General features: G+C 39.4%; 2 protein-coding genes across 2 annotated transcripts in view; both read left to right on the top strand.

The window, feature by feature from the left end:
* Positions 1-10,250, top strand: part of LOC122058781 — a 25,082-nt gene extending 14,832 nt beyond the window's left edge. The window contains exons 3-6 of the mRNA XM_042621467.1: positions 5,803-6,161; positions 6,486-6,581; positions 9,416-9,475; positions 9,588-10,250. Coding sequence (XP_042477401.1) covers positions 5,803-6,161; positions 6,486-6,581; positions 9,416-9,475; positions 9,588-9,794 — 722 coding nt within the window. The 3' untranslated portion in view covers positions 9,795-10,250. The remainder of the gene's footprint in view (positions 1-5,802; positions 6,162-6,485; positions 6,582-9,415; positions 9,476-9,587) is intronic.
* A 3,314-nt stretch (positions 10,251-13,564) lies between these two features.
* LOC122059491 (wall-associated receptor kinase-like 1) lies at positions 13,565-17,637 on the top strand. Its single transcript, XM_042622278.1, has 3 exons — positions 13,565-14,566; positions 14,647-15,498; positions 16,287-17,637. The coding sequence occupies exons 1-3, from the start codon at positions 13,774-13,776 to the stop codon at positions 17,381-17,383; spliced, it is 2,742 nt and encodes a 913-aa protein (XP_042478212.1). The 5' UTR covers positions 13,565-13,773; the 3' UTR covers positions 17,384-17,637.
* The last annotated feature ends 799 nt before the right edge of the window (positions 17,638-18,436 follow it).

The raw sequence follows: 18,436 nt of genomic DNA, 5'->3' as shown, positions 1-18,436 counted from the left end.
CTAGGGTTGGGTTCCATACATGTTAGGCTTTTGATCCCATGTGTTTTGAGTGTAATAGACCACTTTTATGGGTCTAAAAAGGGGGCTCTAAGATTGAGTACGGGATTACTAGTTAGTTTCCATTTTCATTAGTTTCCTTTCTAGTTGGGCTTGATTTGAGTTATATTTGTTTCCTTATGAGTCAAGTTATTAATTGAGTCAAGTCCTTAGTAGTTAGTTTCCTTTTTCAATTAGTTTCTAATTTCAGTTTTTAGTAGCTATTGTATTAGGAGAATATTTGGTTTCCTTTTTGAGGAACCTTCTATTTTGTAATTCCCTCCCCTATTAACATTATAAATAAAGAAGAGGAGGCTCCTAAAGGCCTAGATGATTTTGATAAAAAAATTAATGATTGTTGCTATTGTCTTCTACATGGAGATTTGTCTTGTGTTTGATCAAGGCTGATGGAATTGGTGTTTGATCCAATTGACTCTCAGCGGTGTGAAGCACAAGAGGTCCTCTTCCTTAACTCATCTTCTTCTTCTCTCAACTACACAAAGTGTTATTGATCTGCTCAAGTTCTTACAGAGTATTCTGCAACATTGGGACTAGGTTGACTTGTCAATCCTAGTTCTACATTACTTGATGTAACCCAATCGAAACCGGGAATTCATTACTTTGTCCCTTTGTCGTTTTGACACTCGTCACCGCTCCCTCATACATGTCTTTACTAATATCCACATAGTTATTCACACCACTTCTCTTCTCTAGGACATGCCAAATGAACTCTCTCGGTACTCTGTCATAGGCCTTCTCTAGGTCAAGAAATACCATATGGAGGTCTTTTTTATGAGCTCTAAATATTTCCATAAGCCTACGAAGGAGGTAAATAGCTTCAGTAGTGGATCTCCCTGGCATAAAGCCAAATTGATTCACCGTTACCTTAGTTTTCTCTCTTAGACGAGCTTCAATAACTTTTTCCCATAGCTTCATTGTATGAGTCATTAGTTTTATGCCTCTATGGTAATTAGAAAAGACAAGAAAAGGAAACTACTAAGACTATCTAACAAGAAACCTAAAAAGGAAACAATTCTTGCTGCCTAACTAAGAAATAGAAACCGAATCTTCTCCTTGCTGAGATCGACTCTTGCTGGCCAAGTAAAAGACTAAAGACAAAGAAGGCAGATTTGTTGAGGAGGTCGATGGATTAAGCTGGGGGCTTCTAGAAGGCTGTAAGAACTCCAATTGATGCTTCTGACTATGCTTCTTGACAAACAAAATAACCAAATCCAAAGATGGCTGGAACTGAACCAAAGTTCTGGCCCAGGGATTGCTGGTTCGATGGGACAGAATTGTATCACATTTGGTTCTTTGTCTTGGTAGCTTGATCTACACCAGTGTGTGGGTTGTGGCTATGATGAGCAGAGGGCGGGGTGCGGTGGCTTCAAGGTGGATGTGGAGGTGGGAGACAGGCAGGGTCCAGGGTGACAGGTGTCACGACAGGGGGAGGCAGTGGTTTAATGGGGGAGAGCAGAGTAATTTCCTGTTATAGATGCTCGCCATTTCCGCTATTCACCACTTGTGCTGACATTGCTGTTTTCCGTTTCCGTTCGTTCCGTTGCCGTTGCCATTGCCACTGCTCAAAGGAAACTTCATCATACATCCCTCGCCTACCATAGATCATCTGATAATATCATGAATTGACAGATTCACACTTGTTACAGAAAGTAACAGCACTTTAAAAAAGTTGAAGGTATGAATTACAATCAGCAAAGTAATTCATGGGGGGCAAAGGGGGCAAGAATTCCAATTGAGAAAGCTAGAGGATGCTCGCAACGTCAACCTTGTTGGGAAGAAGTGGAAATTCACTTTCTTCAAAAATAATGTTCCAGCACCTGAAATCGTGTCCAATGACCCATCAAAACTGAAGTCTACCACCAACACTTTTGATGTAGAGAAGAGATCCGATGTCCTATAAGACCATAACAAAAACAAGGGATATGAAGTATCGTTCTCTGTGAATAAATCTAGACACCCTAACCTTGAAGAAGAAAGACATGGATGTAATTTGGGGTGATATACCATATATCCGTCTACCAATGAATGGTCGGGAATTCGCGTCTCAACCTCAGTAGTACAAGTATGAGCCGACCTCTATGATCAACACCAATGGTTCTCGACCACATGACCTATCCACACATGAGAAGTACATCTCGTGTGGGGCCCTCACACCCATAACCGACTCTGGTCTCAACCAATGTGGCTAACTAGAGTCAAACAGTTATTTAACCCTCAGGCCCACCATAGTTGAGTTAATCGCTACAAAACCTTACCATGGTTGAGTCAACCGTTATGAAAGCTCACCCTGGTTGAGTTAGTCATTATAGTCTAGGCCAGCTCAGCCATGAAGAAGGACAAGCTCTCTAATAGGATGTTGTCCACGTCAGTGTGGGAGAGACCCTTGACCAATGAGGAGGACTCAGACTTCCTATATAAGGGGCCCTTAGCTAGACTTACAGGTAAGACTCAATTTGCTAAATACCCTACGTAAGAATGATAAAATAAGGACCTGACTTTGGCATCGAAGCCTCCTCCTGGAGCTCCCTCTGGGCCAGTTTCTGATCTGTGTTGTGTAGGTTTACGTCATATGGAATCATGCAACAAGAAGGGGTAATTCAGGGGCTTTTGGTGTTGCAGAGAACCAAGGATTTGACAAATGATTTGGTAATTAAAGATAATAACGAGGCCAAGGTGATGAGTGGCAAAAGACGATCATCCGAAGATGCATATGTTGAGAAATGTTAACAAAGTGGGTTTCAGTTGTGGGAAAGTTTGCTACTTGGACTAGGTGCAAGGAAGATGACACTTATTTGGAATGCGAGGGTTGATTCCATCATGCCCAAGTTCTATTCACCGGTGCAATGGTCTCTTGTTGTTGCTGCTTCTAATGCTCTTCTCTGCCACATCTTGTTGCTGCTCACCTCTGCCAATACTCGCCACTACCGCTTGTTGCAAGTGAAAAGCAAGAGAGTCGGGGTCTGGCTAAAACCCACTAGGAAAAGAGGAGGAAGGGAGGGGAGGGAAGGGGAGGGGGGAGACAGAGTTGGAGTCGGAGCTGGAGCTGGAGCCGGAGAGGGAGGCCAGGGTTGAGGAAGCCTGTGTAGAGATTCTCTTAAAAGTGAATTTTCAAGAATTGCCTTTCCATTCCAGCTGAGTAAAAACTCTTGCAAGGGCAAATAAAATGATAGTGAAGTAGATCAATTCCCTTGTCATAGTGCTACGTAAGAAAACCATTGATTTCATCTATTATTTTTCAAGCTTGCGGTGGAATCTTATTTAACCCAAGTTTGGAAGGGTTAATCTTCAAATGTTATTTCTGTTCATAGCCAAGGTTTAAGATGGTCAAATTAGGTGCTGAAACATTTGAGCAACATTATTTTAGGCCCTTTAAACATAGTCAAACCGTTAGATTTAAAAAAAATACTTTCCCAAATGGTAGTTTGACTTTGGAGCCTAGTTTGGTAGTATACATTGTACGTTGCTGTATACATTCTCTAATGTGGCCCATTCTACACAAAGTTTAGTACTAGAACACGTGATTCAATTAAAACAACGATAATATGTATTAGGAATGAATAGACATAAAATTATAAATCATTTCATAAATCATACGTGGTTCATTAAAAAGAATCAATGATATGAGAGTCAAGAATACAATGCACTCATCTACTGCCCAAGTACTTGTTCTAACCTTGTATAACAGTGATTTGGAAAAAAAAAAAAAAAAAAAACACAAACAATGAAGTTTCTCCATCTTCTTTGTCAAATCTGACAAAATGAACGAATTTGACCAATTTCCTTTGGAAATATGCTTTTAATGTAAAAGCGTAGTAATGTTTCAACCGAAAATATTGGCAAAACGCCAAAATTTTGACCAAAACATTGACATTTCTATGTATCACATGCCATTTGTTTTGGCATCTGCTGAAACCGAAATATTTTGTGAAATCTTGGCGAAATCTTGAAATCCTGTTCATATCGAGATTTAAATTGTTGGGTGAATGATATTTTGTATTCTATTGCTTGCATTTGTGGGATGATTTTGAAGTGCCGTTAAGGGGCCTAGAGGAATCGGCCATCTTGTACGTTATCTTCATTATTGGGGCCTTAACGAACCGGCGGGTCCATGGTGGTAGTTTAGGAGTGGCAACTCTCGAGGAAATTTTTTTTAGAGCTACATAGGCATTTCGGTATTTCGAAAACTCTCGCAACGCACATGAGTTGCAATTGGTTTGCTTGTGGTGGTGGGCTTTATGCTGGTGCATTGAACCGCTATTCATAGATACCTCTGGCTCGAGTTGTGGATTGCTTATCTAGTTTTCAATGTAGAGTTGTGGTTTCATATCTAGTTTTCAAAGCGGAGCTGTGTGTTTGAGTTGTTACTTTGGTGCTTGGCAGGGCTGTCAAGAATTCGTTATCTCATTCTTCTTGTAAAAGTAGGTTGGTTGATGGATTGTCTTGGTAGTAGACGCAATGCATGTAGGAAGATGCTTTGGCTTGACTGATATATATGGTACGTCAAGTAGAGAGCCGGTACTTTATATAGACTCTTGTTATAAACGTGTAGCTAATTTTTAGTGGTGCGTTAGGTTGACAGCCGGCACTTATTATAATTAGCCATAACCTGTCAATCTTTGCGCTCGTCTTTGCTTGGAATCTCCGTGTTGCCGACCCCATTAAGTTGGGATAAGGTTTTGGATGTTGTTGTTTTATAGGTATTTCGGTTATATGTGCTTATCTAGGGTTTAGCTATATATTTGTAGTGAGATGGTTCTTCTTTGTAATCTGCGAGGCGTGAGGACGAGCGGCTGGAACCCTATTCTCCATTAACAGTGAAGTGTAGCTCATCTCACTGTGTACGAAGAATTTTTTCCAAACCACATAAATCCTTTTGCGTTGTGTGATTGTTTGTTTGTGATTTCCATTCTTTTCTACATCATTTTATGTTTTCATTTATGGGTTATGAAATTAAGCAAGCATAAATGAAGTTTCCTTTCATTGTTTTAGGTTTCGGTATATATTTGCGGTGAGATGGTTTTTCTTTGTAATGTGAGAGAGATGTGAGGACGAGTGGCTGTAACCCTAGTCTCCATTGATAATGAAGCATATCTCATCTCACCGTGGACATAGGAAATCTTGCTAGAGATTATAAATCCTTTTACGTTGTTTGATTGTTTGTTTGCGATTTCCATTCTTTTCTGCAGCATTTTAGGTTTTCATTTTGGTTATTAGTGAATTATTTACATTCAGGTTTGGAAGTCTGATCTGTTTTACGTATTTAGTCCCATTACTTGCTGGTTTTCTAAATCCCCTGCACCAACCCAACAGACCCATAAAAATAAAAATATTACCAAATTAACCAGGCATAACTAAAGTTTTCTCTCATGTTTTTCTATGCAAAGACAATCCAAAAAATAAACCAATGACTACTCGATCCTTTTACGGCCTGGTTCCCTCAACAATTGGCTTGCACATGCATTTACATATGCATTGAGGTCCTAGTTGGTCCTTGGTAATCTTGGTTGCTGATAACCTTCTTTGCTATTTGTTCTTTAGTTATTTACAGTTACTCAAATCACACAAATTTCTGAACTTTTTTTTTCTTTTTCTTTACTGTGTTGCATGCATTTAGAGTTTTCCTCTTTCAAGTTATGGTTGTTATTATTATTAAGATCTTTGGTTCCTTATGGTATAACCTTATCTAGAGATTATTTATTATTATCTATTATTTATTTTTTTAACCTGTACTTGATCTTTAAACAGGTACAGAAAACAATGACGGCAAAAGTAACAACTCCTTTGAGTCTGCTGATGATTTTGAGCGACGGATATTTGGTGGCTTTTCAGAAAGTGGTCCAAATACTGATTCATTTTATCAAAAGCTTGATAGTCTTGAGAAAGCTCGTGGAAGATCTGGTTTTGGTTCTAGGCAGAATGCTGGCAATGGTTCCCAACTATTGGATGGTCTGGATGAGAGTTTTAATACATTGTCTGACGGGATGGATGGAAAGCTGAAGAAAGCTGCAACATATTTTGAGTATGATTCTGGGGAGATAGATAAAGAGGACTATTCATTCAGACCAGATGTGACCTTTCGACCTGGGATGACATATACCCAAAAGGTATGAAATAACCTAGAAACTTGGTAGGTAGAGCAGCCTAGCCTAGCTTTTAGCCATACAGGATGATATGTACGCTCCAATAATTACTGTATGAGAAGTTGAGAATGTGCGTTCTTCTTTAACAGTTTCATATTTTATGTATTTGAGGCATGAGCTTTTGGTACTATAATAATATTCCTACAATGCACTATGGCTCTTCCTTGCCATGCACCCCCCCCCCCTAGTCCAAATTTTTTTTTTTTTTTTCATATATGTGCTCTGTACCTTATGAAGTATGTTGTATTTCTTATTCTTGCCTTGCATTTTCTGTTTAACTGCATGCAGGATCTAGATCTTACAAAGCCAGGTGTACACAAACCCTTTAAAAGACATGAGTTTGAAGTAACAACTGAGCAAGTTCTCAGAAAAGCTGATTTTCGGGTGAGCATCATCTAGTTTCCTTTGATTAGATATATTTCTTGGTAATTTGTTGGCGAATGTGCCTGTACTTTGTGCATTACCAGAACTCTGCTGGGTTGCTCATAATTATCACACATGCATCTCTGTCTTTGTCAAAGAGATGAAGTTTGCTGCACTAGTGTTATGCACGTAAAGAGAGTTTAGTCATCCTTAATGAAACCATCCTCTGTGCTATGTTTTTTCGGGTGATTGATTGACCTGAACTAACTCAATTCTTGGCTTAATATATAGGCTATATATAGCCCAGGATGAGCCTGATTGATACACCACATCCTGAGATGATTTATTTATTTATATTTGCAATTAACCCTGGATTGAAAGCTTAGAATTTTCTGGTTGTGAACCTTGGCTTATCCTGCATCGATGATGCCCGACTGTTTAAATGGTCTGAATCAATTCATGTCTCAACAGTGTATTGTGGGCATCATGCGGATTTTGCATTTCCCTATACCTTGCTTGAGTTTCATATCATCTATTTGATGTAGGAGTGGTTTGCTAAACTCGCATGTAATAACAATCAAGACTTTTAAACTAATTTGGTTTAATTGAAGAGAGAAATCAAGGAAAGGGCAAGTGAAAACATGAAAAGAATCCAAGATGTTATATGGCCTGACAATCTTAGAGCAAACTGTATAGAAGGTTTTAAGTATGGTAGAGATGCAGTGGCAAGTGAAGAATGAAACCTGTTTCAATATTGTATGGAAGTGAGCTTGTATTTTTTTGTTGGATGTGCTTGCAATGGGCTTCACTATATGGTGCAAATATCAGGTTCAAAGGGAGCATAAATTTTATTATGAGTATTATTTAATTATAGTCGTAAGTTTTAGTTGTGTGTATCCTTTTATAGTTTTAGGAAGTCAATTTTTTTTTTTTGGATAAATAACATTTTTTATTAATGGAGGTCAACTTTCTATTTTCCTAAAGTACAACGTCAGTGTTTAAGCTCACTCGAAAGTTTCTTTTTTGAAGAGTTCTCTTTTTCAATTAATAAATAACAACTTTGTTGAAGAAATATGAAAGATATATCTACAGTAAGAGGAGGAAGCCCAACACCCCCACACTCCGAAGCAAACAGAAATGTACAAAGAAAAAGAAGATAGAATGCTACTATGATATTAAAGAGTTTCTATTTTAGTTGCAAGAGTTATCACTAGTTCTTTCATAATCACTGTTCTTCTTCCTCTTCGTTCCTTGCTACTACACTGTGCTACAAGCGATGTTCTTTCCTTCATTTCTGTTTTCTCTTCCTTTGTCTTTCTTGTTCTCTGATTTGGATCTAACCTGCAGATATAGAGATCATCTTCAGCAGTTCAGGTCAAGCTTAAAAATAGCATAAAATTTCAAATCAATTGATCGACTGCTGCCGTTTAATACCTCCCTTTCTCATTTTGGAATCAACACTGCTCCTTTTCTCTAATTTTCTCTCGGATAGTGTTCGTGGGTTCTCTCAGTCCCATGACCGTATCTTCTAATTCTTTAAACCCTAATTTGTCAATAATTGTCATAACCTTTTTCCACCATCCCTTCTTGTTCAGCCTTAGAAATCTAAACCCCTAGCCAGTCCATCTTGTAGGGAGGGTGAATTCCAAAGTACCTGTTCTAGTTCTGGCAGGGCTCCTGTTCTATCTAAGCAGGAGCGGGGTTCGACTGAAGGAAGGGCAACCGTTCCAAATGCAAGGCGTGTGTGGAAGCGAGCAGGAAGGAATGAAGGCTGCGAATGAGACAATTTGTCACCTGGTGTAGTGGTGCTTCGACCACATAAATCAGGAATATAGAATTCAAAATTTGATGAGAAAGAGATGCAGAATAGATGTTATATATGAGGAAGCGAAGAGGCCGGCGAAGAAAAGCTGATCATAGACCACCCTTTTATATAGGGTGGTCTACGTTCAGTTCGATCACCGGGAGAGAGTGGTCGTATATCATCTAGCTCAGCCGTTGTTTGGTTGCTGGGATTCCTTTCTGCTACTTCTTAGATAGGGATTTAAGATTATCAGATTGGGGTGTGTCAGAGAATTATATTTTTAAGAGGGATTGATTTCCTCTGAATAATATTTATGGGTCTTCGCCCGGGGGGGGGGGGGATAAATACTGCACCAATTGAGATGAGGGTGTTCATCATTGAAAAAGGTTAAATGTGATTTGAATTATTGAAGTTGCTGATTCAGGGGAAGAAAGAAATGACAACACCACCAAATGTATGAGGACAAATGAAGAATCAACATAGAAAAACCACTATGGACCTTGAATAAATAGAGCAACTACCTTGTAAATGAAGGGCCATTAGTTAACTTTGCAAGACCTTTTAAAATATTTAAAACAACAAAGGGACTACCACATTACACCATATGACCATATTACATAGCTTTCTTTTAATAAAAGAAATAAAAGAAACAAATTACAAGATTGTGCCCCAAGATCAAAATAATTATTATATAGAAAATTAACCAACTCCAAGCCATGTGTGGACCCCGTACAAAATGCCACCTGCCTGACCTTTTGAACCAAAGGGCTATCTGCCTATGCTTACAGTTTCCACCATTAAAGATTCTTGTCAATCCCTTGCATCATTCTTTGTTCAAAGGCATGGTCCATGTGCCTTGATTTGTAATAGACATGGACTTGCGAAGTAATTTATTGTCAAGTGACTTCATTTTGGGAGATTTTATCATCATCACGTAAAATTCTATTAAGATTCTATGCATTCATATTGATTGATCCAGCAGTTGGTTTCCCCTATCGTTTTTTCAATCTGAATTTTGACATTTTCTTACTACTGGTGTGATTTGATGCAGAATGTAAGATTTCTTGCCAACTTTCTTACTGAATCAGGAATTATCATCAAAAGGAGCAAGGTGATTAAAGTTCAAATTCAGAATGGATCTTAGCGAATACATGGTTTGACTTTGATTGTATCTGAATCTTTGACTTCTATCCCTGGATTTTTTTATTAACTGTCATGTGTAGACCCGCATTAGTGCCAAAGCCCAGAGGAAGGTAGCCAGGGAGATCAAGACAGCAAGAGCATTTGGTCTGATGCCATTCACGACGATGGGCACAAAACCATTTATTTTCGGGAAAACAATGGAAGATCTTGAGGAGGATGATGAATATGATAATTATGATGCCAGAGTACCTGCTTTTAGAGAAGCAAATCGTTTCACTGGAGCCTAGAAGCTTATGCAGGTTGATGCCACCTCATTGCAACTATTTATTTAGGCTATGAGAAAACAAGTTGACATCTTCGGAATATATAAGGTGATTCTTTCCCTTGATGTGTTTATATTAGCAAAATCGGTTCATTTGTTCTTATGAGAAACTTTTTAAGTGTACTAGACCTGCACATTTTTTTTCTTATTTTAGAATTGTAACTTCGCTACTGTAACTGCCAATAATTTCCACTTGGCAGAAGCTTTGAGAGTGCCAAATTTAGTGAACATTCCCCCCCCCCTCGTCACCTAGTCACTCGTGCAGTGGGCGAGCCTGTGGCACAACAGTTGCAGTATGGTAACATGTTGCTCACAGGTTCGAAACTTGGAAACCTCTCCTGCGAAGCAGAGTGTAAGACTGCGTCCATTTGCTCCTAGACCCTGGAGCTTTATGCATTGAGTTGCTTTTTTCTCTTTATGATTTCCATAGAGTACTGTTTTGGTGGTTTAATATTTTGTTTGAATAGGTCAACTCGTCGTGGATCGAACTGTTTGAAAAGAAAGGATATTTCAAGAAACACAAGGAAATATATATTATGTGATGGGTCATTTGGTTGAAGTATATCAACAAATTTGACATGTGGCTTATCAAGGGTGTTTTTCATCTACCCGTGGATAGCCAAAATGCCAAACCATGTTGTCCATGTGTTACTCTTTGTTTTGTGCAAAATGGTGTTTTTGCAAAACATGTTTATGTGCCAATTTATGGGCTAAACACCATAACTTTGTGCCCTAATTATGTGGCATCCATATTAAACCTCCAATCATATATGTGAGGAAGAGCACTTCGAAGTAGGCCCTTGGGGCCCTCCATCATATGTTAGGATGGAATGTTTGATTGGACTTCTCTTTTGCATTTTACGTTCTCATTTTGTTGCAACTTATCTTAACCATTCCCAAGTAGAGAACACTTAAGAATCATAGATACTAGGATTGTATTGGGGTTTGCAGAGGTAGATGCATGTATGTGTATGGGTATATTCTCAAGGGGTGGTGGTAATTGAATTTCTCTATGGCGTAACAAGGTGTTTGACATGCATCTAACAGCTAGAAGTGTATTGGCAAAGGCGTTTTTGAGTGTAGGATGTATGCCAGACACTTTGTTGTGCCAGAGGATCTAAGTGCGGTGGTAAATTAGTTAATGCAACGTGATATACCATAGTACAACCAGCTAATAGGAGGCGGATGTGTGTACTATGGATGAGATAGTTAAGTTGCCAACCGCGTCTAGTTGGCTTTACATGACCGCAACTGAAACTGATAGATCCATAGATCACACCTAATGTCTTTCTACCAAGACCTTGTCGGTTTCACCTGTTCAAGTCTTGTCATCTGTACAGACAATGAATTGGCTGCCGTTACCAATCAGATGTTGGTCTTCTCTACCTACTTGTCTTGAGGACGCTATCCATACCAACCACGTGTTCGACCTACAAGATTCGTCTCTGCCATCCACGTGTTAGATAGATTCCTTCCTAATCGTATGATTAGGGGTGTCAAACCCAAGATCAACTTGACTAAACCGATGGAAATTGACCGTTTATAGATCGGGCCGGCTTGGACCGTTTATTAAACTTGTCGGGCTTGAGCCCGACCCGTTTACAAATAGTCAGTCTCAGTCATGGTTTTAAGTATCGGTGCGTATCGTGCCGTATCGGCCGATACGTATCCGTATCGATAGGCATCGGCACGATACATACCGATACGCTACGGGGAATTTTGGGCCCCCTTTTACGTATCGCTGTATCGTGCGTATCGTACCGTATCGTACCGTATCGGTACTGATACATACGATACTCTACGATACGAACTTTTGAAAATCTGGAAATTCCCGAGAGTATCGGTGCGTATCGGTACCGTATCGGTATGTATCGATCGTATCGTGCAGTATCGAGTCGTATCGTACTGTATTGGTACCGTATCGGTACGTATTGACTGAAAATATGAAAATTCCCGTGAATGTGCCTTTTATTGTTTGAAACAAACACTTCAAACTCTCACCAATAGTTTTCTATATTTGAAACAAACACTTCAAACTCTCACCAATAGTTTTCTATATTTCTCTTCTTTCTTCCCCTTTGATTCACACACCTTTTTGGAGACTCAAATGGTAGATTGAAAGAAACATTGTCGAAGTGAATGGTTCAAAGAAGGAGAAAAACATAGTCCAAGAAGAACCTTGAACTTGAAAGTTGAAAAATTTGAATAGTAAGTTCTTGAATCTTTACTCACTTTTTTCAATTTTAACCTTAGATTTTCAAGTTTTTTTTACAAATCTAAGGTTCATCATAGGGGTGTCAACCGGTCGGGTCGGTTCGGTTTCGATCGGGCTTAATCGGGCTTAAAGACTTTCAAAGGCTACACCGTGTCTGCCCATTTAACTAATCGGGCTTAGTTATTGAGGGCATGGTACACTTTATATTCGGTCGGTCGGCCTCGGGCTATAATCGGGCCACCTTAATCGGGCTTTAGTCGGGCCTTAATTGGGCTACGGACATGTTTAATGTTAAACGGGTTTTAACCGGTTTTTAAACGGACCCTCTTTAAAATGTGCTCTTATATTCCGGCCCACTCATGCAAACCCAAAAAAATGACAATAAATTAATAAATGATACCAAATATAACCATTATTTAAAATATGAACATGTTTTTACTTTTTAGTTTTTTACTTTCTAATTTGGGGGGTAAAATAGGTATTCTACAATCATTAAAGGGTCGGGCTAGGCCAGTGCACAATAGGCCGGTCTCGATCGGGTGTTAAACGGTCGGTCTCGGTCTGGCGCCCGACGGTCCAAGTAGCAAAACCAAGACCGACCGTTTATAAACGGGCAGGGCTCAAGCCCGACACGTTTAATAAACGGTCCGGGCTCAAGCCCGACACGTTTAATAAATGGTCGGGGCTGGACCGGTCTATAAACGGTCGGTCCCGATCGGTTTAGTCGGTTCGGGCCACGAATTGACACCCCTAGTTCATCATACTTAGAATCACATTTTGTGCATCATTGTTACATGAAATCATTGGATTTATAAGGATTTACAAACTTTTTTCAAGAGAAAATGAGGGTTTCAATTTATTTCAAATTTCTTAGATCTACTCATGCTCAATGATTAAAAATGTTTAGATTTTTTATATGTTATGTAAAAACAAGTGTTCTACAACTTCCATGGAAAATTTTGATTTTTCTCAAAAAAATATATTTGTCTATCAATACCATACCCTCATCATTTTGAACATTTTCAACTCAATATATTTGTCTATCAATACGATACCCTCCACTTAAGTATTTATGCATTCTACATGTTATATATAACTTTTTTTAACTGTTTTTTTATGCAAAAGTGTATAAAAATGTGTTCCCTATCAATTTATGTGCATATCTTTAGCGTATCTTAGCGTATCTCCGATACGATACGATACCCTCCGATACGTATCTTAATTTTGATCGACCGATACAGCGACCGATACCGATACTTTAATCCTTGGTAACATCATTTTCAATATCCCCCTCTTTGTCAATGATGGACCCCAAGTATTTAAAACAGTCTCTCTGTGGTAGTTATTGTTCCCCAAGCTTCACCACTCCCTCCCCTCCTCTAAATTGACTGTAGGGGCACATCATATATTCTGTCAAATATGGAATGAAAATAAATAAATAAATGTTTCTACTCTTCCATATATCCCTCCCCTACCCCTGCCTTTACCCCTCCGTTTTCCTCCCCATTTCAGATCCTCTCCAACAGCTGTGCTACCATGTGAGGCATCCGGTGGCTCGGGCAGTCCAACCACTACCCTAAGCAATCCAAAGACCATCCTCCATAGTCAATAGCCGACTGGCTGACAATTGAAATCATAGTTCGAAACAAGTTCAGGAGATCTTGTTTGAATTTCATGGACAGAGTATTCGATCCCCTTGTCCATCTCCAGAGTCTCTAGTTCCAATTTCATGGAGTTCCCTTCACCATCATCTTTCTTACACCTTTACCTCCTCGTCGTATCATTTCTGTCCCTGTTTCTTCTCTCTGGATCTCAACAGAGTTACCTTGGCAGCTACCAATTGGACTGCTACAATAACAACTCTGTAACCTCTGGGTATCTCTGCAATGGGCCTCAAAGATCTTGTAGCTCCTATCTCACCTTCCGATCAACATATCCTTATGATTCTCCGCTCAGTATCAGTTATCTCTTGGCTTCCAATGCTTCCCAAATTGCCCAAATCAACAACATTTCCGAGATAGACAGGATCCCCACAGGCAATTTGATCATAGTTCCTGTAAATTGTTCATGTTTTGGAAAATTTTATCAGCACAATACCTCCTACACCTTGAAAGCTGGCGACACATATTTTAGAGTTTCCAACAACACTTACCAGGGCCTCACCACTTGCAAAGCTCTGATGAATCAGAATCCGTACGAAAGCCAGAATCTTTCTGTGGGATCACAATTGTTAGTCCCATTAAGATGTGCTTGCACTACTATGAACCAGACTGCTAGTGGTGTGAGATTCTTGCTGACTTACTTGGTTACTTGGGGTGATTCTGTTTCTTCAATTGGTGAGATGTTTGGTGTGGACGAACAGAGCATTACAAGAGCCAACAATTTTTCCTCTGATACTGCTTTATATTCCTTTACACCCATTTTGATTCCCCTTAAAACAGAGCCTACGATGAGGCAAAATGGACTTCCTTCAACACCACCACCACCAGTGTCTCCAACTCCATCATTTTTTCCTGCTGCAGGTAATCAATCCTCTTAATCTGTAAATGAGTTTCATTCTTCTGCGTTCAATTTTAATTAACTTGCCAGTTTCATGTAGCAGAAACACCAATGGCAAAGGATGGTTGCAAGGAGAACTGTGGGAACATCAGCATTCCCTACCCTTTTGGTATTGGGAATGAATGTTACTTCGACAAAAGTTTCGAGATCCTATGCAATGACACTAATTCTAATCCTTCGGTGCCATTCCTGCAATACCCAGATGTGGAAGTTCTAGAATTCTTGCCAGATTATGCTGTGCGTGTGGTCTATACTTCTGTTGCTTCAACCTGTAGCCAGAGTGGTAGCACTGAGTTATCAGAAGCCATAGATTTTCCCTTCACCTTCTCTGTTACCCACAACAATTTCAATGCCATTGGATGTGATATTTCCGCCGGATTCACTCGCCTCAATGGTGGAAACAATTCAAATGGGTGTATGTCGGTCTGTGTCAACAATACCATGCCTACCATGAACTCTATCATTTCTTCTTGTTCAGGTGATGGTTGCTGCAAAACAACTGTTCCAAGCAATGTTCAGTTGTATGATGTGAAGGTTTTTAACTTAGATGTGTCTGGGGCATCCAATTCCTGTGGCGTAGCCTTTCTAGCAGATGCAAATTTCTCCGATTACAATCAGTTTGATCTTTCCAGTATTTCTAATGCGCTCAATTCTACTAACTACCGGATTCCGGTAGTATTTGATTGGGTGATAGCGAACAGCACATGTGAAGAAGCTCGCAAAGTTAGCAGTGTGCAGGGATATGCCTGTGGCAAGAATACCTATTGCATTGACTCTAATAATGGCCCAGGATACCGCTGTAGTTGCTCTGAAGGCTTTCAAGGGAATCCATACTTGCCTGATGGATGCAAAGGAAGTAAAGCAGGAACTCCTCTGGTTGTGATGGTCATTCTAGGTATGGATTCTACATTTTTAACATTTATTTAAGTATCCATTGTAGGCATCAGAAGATTGTGCTAATACGAGGAACACACTTACACACACATAACCTTGCATTCTATAAAAATTAGGGTGATCTGTGTTGGGGTACGATGTCTTGTACTCCATTGTTTGTGTTTGTGGGCTGATTCTGAAGGGAGGCCCTAGGGCCTGAATCGTTATTCCCAAATAACGATAAACTATACCTATATAATGTTCACTATGAATTGTAGTGACGAGAAGTAAATTATCTGTAATCTAAGAAAGGTGTGAGGATGAGCATCTGCAATCCTATTCTCTATTGATAGCAAAGTAGATATCTCATCATGGATGTGGATGTGGGCAATCTTGCCGAACCATGTAATTTTTTGTCTGGGCTGTGATTGTTTGTGATTTCCATTTGTTTCTTGCATCAATTTAGGTTCTTGTTTTTCTACATTCTAATCTGTCTTACCTATTTAGTGAGATGATTTTTATAAGTCCAAACCAGTGCCATAAATTTTTCTCCTAACTAGGATCTAGATTTTACCAGTGAAGCATATATGATCATATAAATATATATCTACTGTGAAATATGAACCAGATGCAATCAACACTAATTAAGAGCCTAAGGCATATTAATTGTTAAATCAAAGCTAAGGCAGTCCTCTGGATATACCATGTGTAGTAAACCATGAAAGACTTCGTCAAAGTTTTTAACTGCTCCTTTACTGTGAGTGCTTGCAGGATGTAGTGTTTACAGAAATTCTGTGACTGGTGTTGCAGGTACTGGAATAGCAATGGCTTTGATAATTCTAACTGCTGTCAGTCTCTGGTTGTATTCGCTATATGTCAAAAGACAGAAAATCAAATTAAAGCAAAAATTTTTCAAGAAAAATGGTGGTTTGCTATTACAGCAGCAAGTCTCTTCTCATGACCATAGTGTTGAAAAGATCAAAATCTGTTGTATTGAAGAACTAGAAAAGGCAACGGATAACTTCAATGGAAGTCGAATCCTTGGTAATGGTGGTTCTGGAACTGTTTACAAAGGGATGCTATCAGATGGGAGAATGGTAGCCATTAAAAAGTCCAATATAGTTGATGAAAGCCAAATTGGCCAATTCATTAATGAAGTTGTCATTCTTGCACAAATTAACCATAGAAACATAGTGAAATTATTAGGTTGTTGCCTAGAGACCCAAGTACCCTTACTTGTTTATGAGTTTGTCTTAAATGGAACCCTCTCTTACCATCTCCATGGAGAAGGTCAAGTGTCATCACTTTCGTGGGAAAATCGATTAAGAATTGCTACAGAAATTGCTGGAGCAGTTGCCTACTTACACTCTTCTGCAACTAATCCAATCTTTCATAGAGACATCAAGTCTAGCAATATTCTCTTGGATGAAAATTATAGAACCAAAGTGGCAGATTTTGGAATTTCAAGGACAGTACCCATTGACAGAACTCACTTAACCACACTGGTGCAGGGGACCTTTGGCTACTTGGACCCAGAGTATTTCCATTCAAGCCAATTTACAGAGAAAAGTGATGTTTATAGCTTTGGAGTAGTTCTTGCGGAGCTTCTGACTGGACAAAAGGCAGTCTTTTTCAATGATTTCCATGAAGAGAAAGGTCTAGCTATGCATTTCATATCAGCACTAAAGGAGAATTTTTTATTTGAAGTTCTGGAGACCAGAGTTGTAAATGAAGGAAACATAGATCAGCTTTTAGCAATTTCTAGACTTGCAAAGAAATGTCTGAAAGTAAATGGAAAGAAAAGGCCAGCCATGAAAGAGGTAGCTGCAGCTCTTGAAGGATTAAGAAGCTTTCAGGTACGTCATCCATTGGTCTCAAGTACAACCAAGGAACACAGACATGCTTGAGCTATGAAGAAGATTCATTTCACTACCCTGGTGATGCAAACGATTCTGGGAGTACCAATAGTTCAATAACAACAGGACCTGCTTATGATTCTGGAAGTACTGGTTCCATAATTGCTAGTAGTAGTGACAATTCTTAGCATTCTTTCTTCGAATCACTCTTCTCCTTTCCAGGTGAGTGGTGTGGTTGATTTGCAATTCATTAAAAAAAAAAAACCGTTACCCAATGCACAAAGGCTTCGATATGCTTGCTCCAAGCAACGACACAATAATCGATTGAAAGATTTCATAACTTTCATTTATTATTTCTATCGAATTGTCTGTTAAGCCTAGAAGGCCTTGAGTGATCTATTTCTAATCTTCCAGAGACACATGGTTTGAAGACTTGGTATTAGATCGGATCACTTGATTTCAATACAGATATGGGCAAACTCAGTTTTGTGCGACTTAGATCACCTGGATCGGGTAGATGGGCCGATCCATAGGCCCGTATTTCTACTGCGACTAAACCCACCAAGAGATAATGAATTCACAATTGATGTGGGATAAACAAATCCCACCTTCATGCCACTCCTTGGTCCTTGTCCCTTCCCCATCGAAGCCCTAAGAGAGAGAGAGAGAGAGGACTCTGGTTGCACCTTGCGTCTGGGAATTTCATAATTGCATGTCAATCGCAAAGCTAGCCAAACAACAAGCAGGGCTTCGCCTTTCTATTCTCATGCAATCTCTTAGAAGGGCAAACTAAAAATTGAACAAACAAAATTGAGAGCTGGGTTGGGCTTCTAGCGCCTAATAATTATGAGCTTGGGCCTTTACAACTGGTTCATATTTATCAAACCAGCAAATGGCTGCTGCGTCATACTTTTGCAAGTCTTGGGGGAATAAAAAATGGATGTATAAGCCTGCTTAAGGATGGGTCTAAAATAGGGTTCACAAGCTTGATCGAGGAAGGAATTGGTGAATGAAGTATTCGTCGAATCCGAAGTGATCGGGAGTAGGGAAGATGTCATTCTCAACTATGATACTGGGAAGCTGTGAAGGAGTTCACCTAATGAG

This window comes from Macadamia integrifolia, chromosome 13, assembly GCF_013358625.1.
Source record: "Macadamia integrifolia cultivar HAES 741 chromosome 13, SCU_Mint_v3, whole genome shotgun sequence".
Lineage (NCBI taxonomy): Eukaryota > Viridiplantae > Streptophyta > Magnoliopsida > Proteales > Proteaceae > Macadamia > Macadamia integrifolia.
The sequence above is the reverse complement of the archived record's forward strand: the minus strand, read 5'-3'. Positions and strand labels throughout refer to the sequence as shown.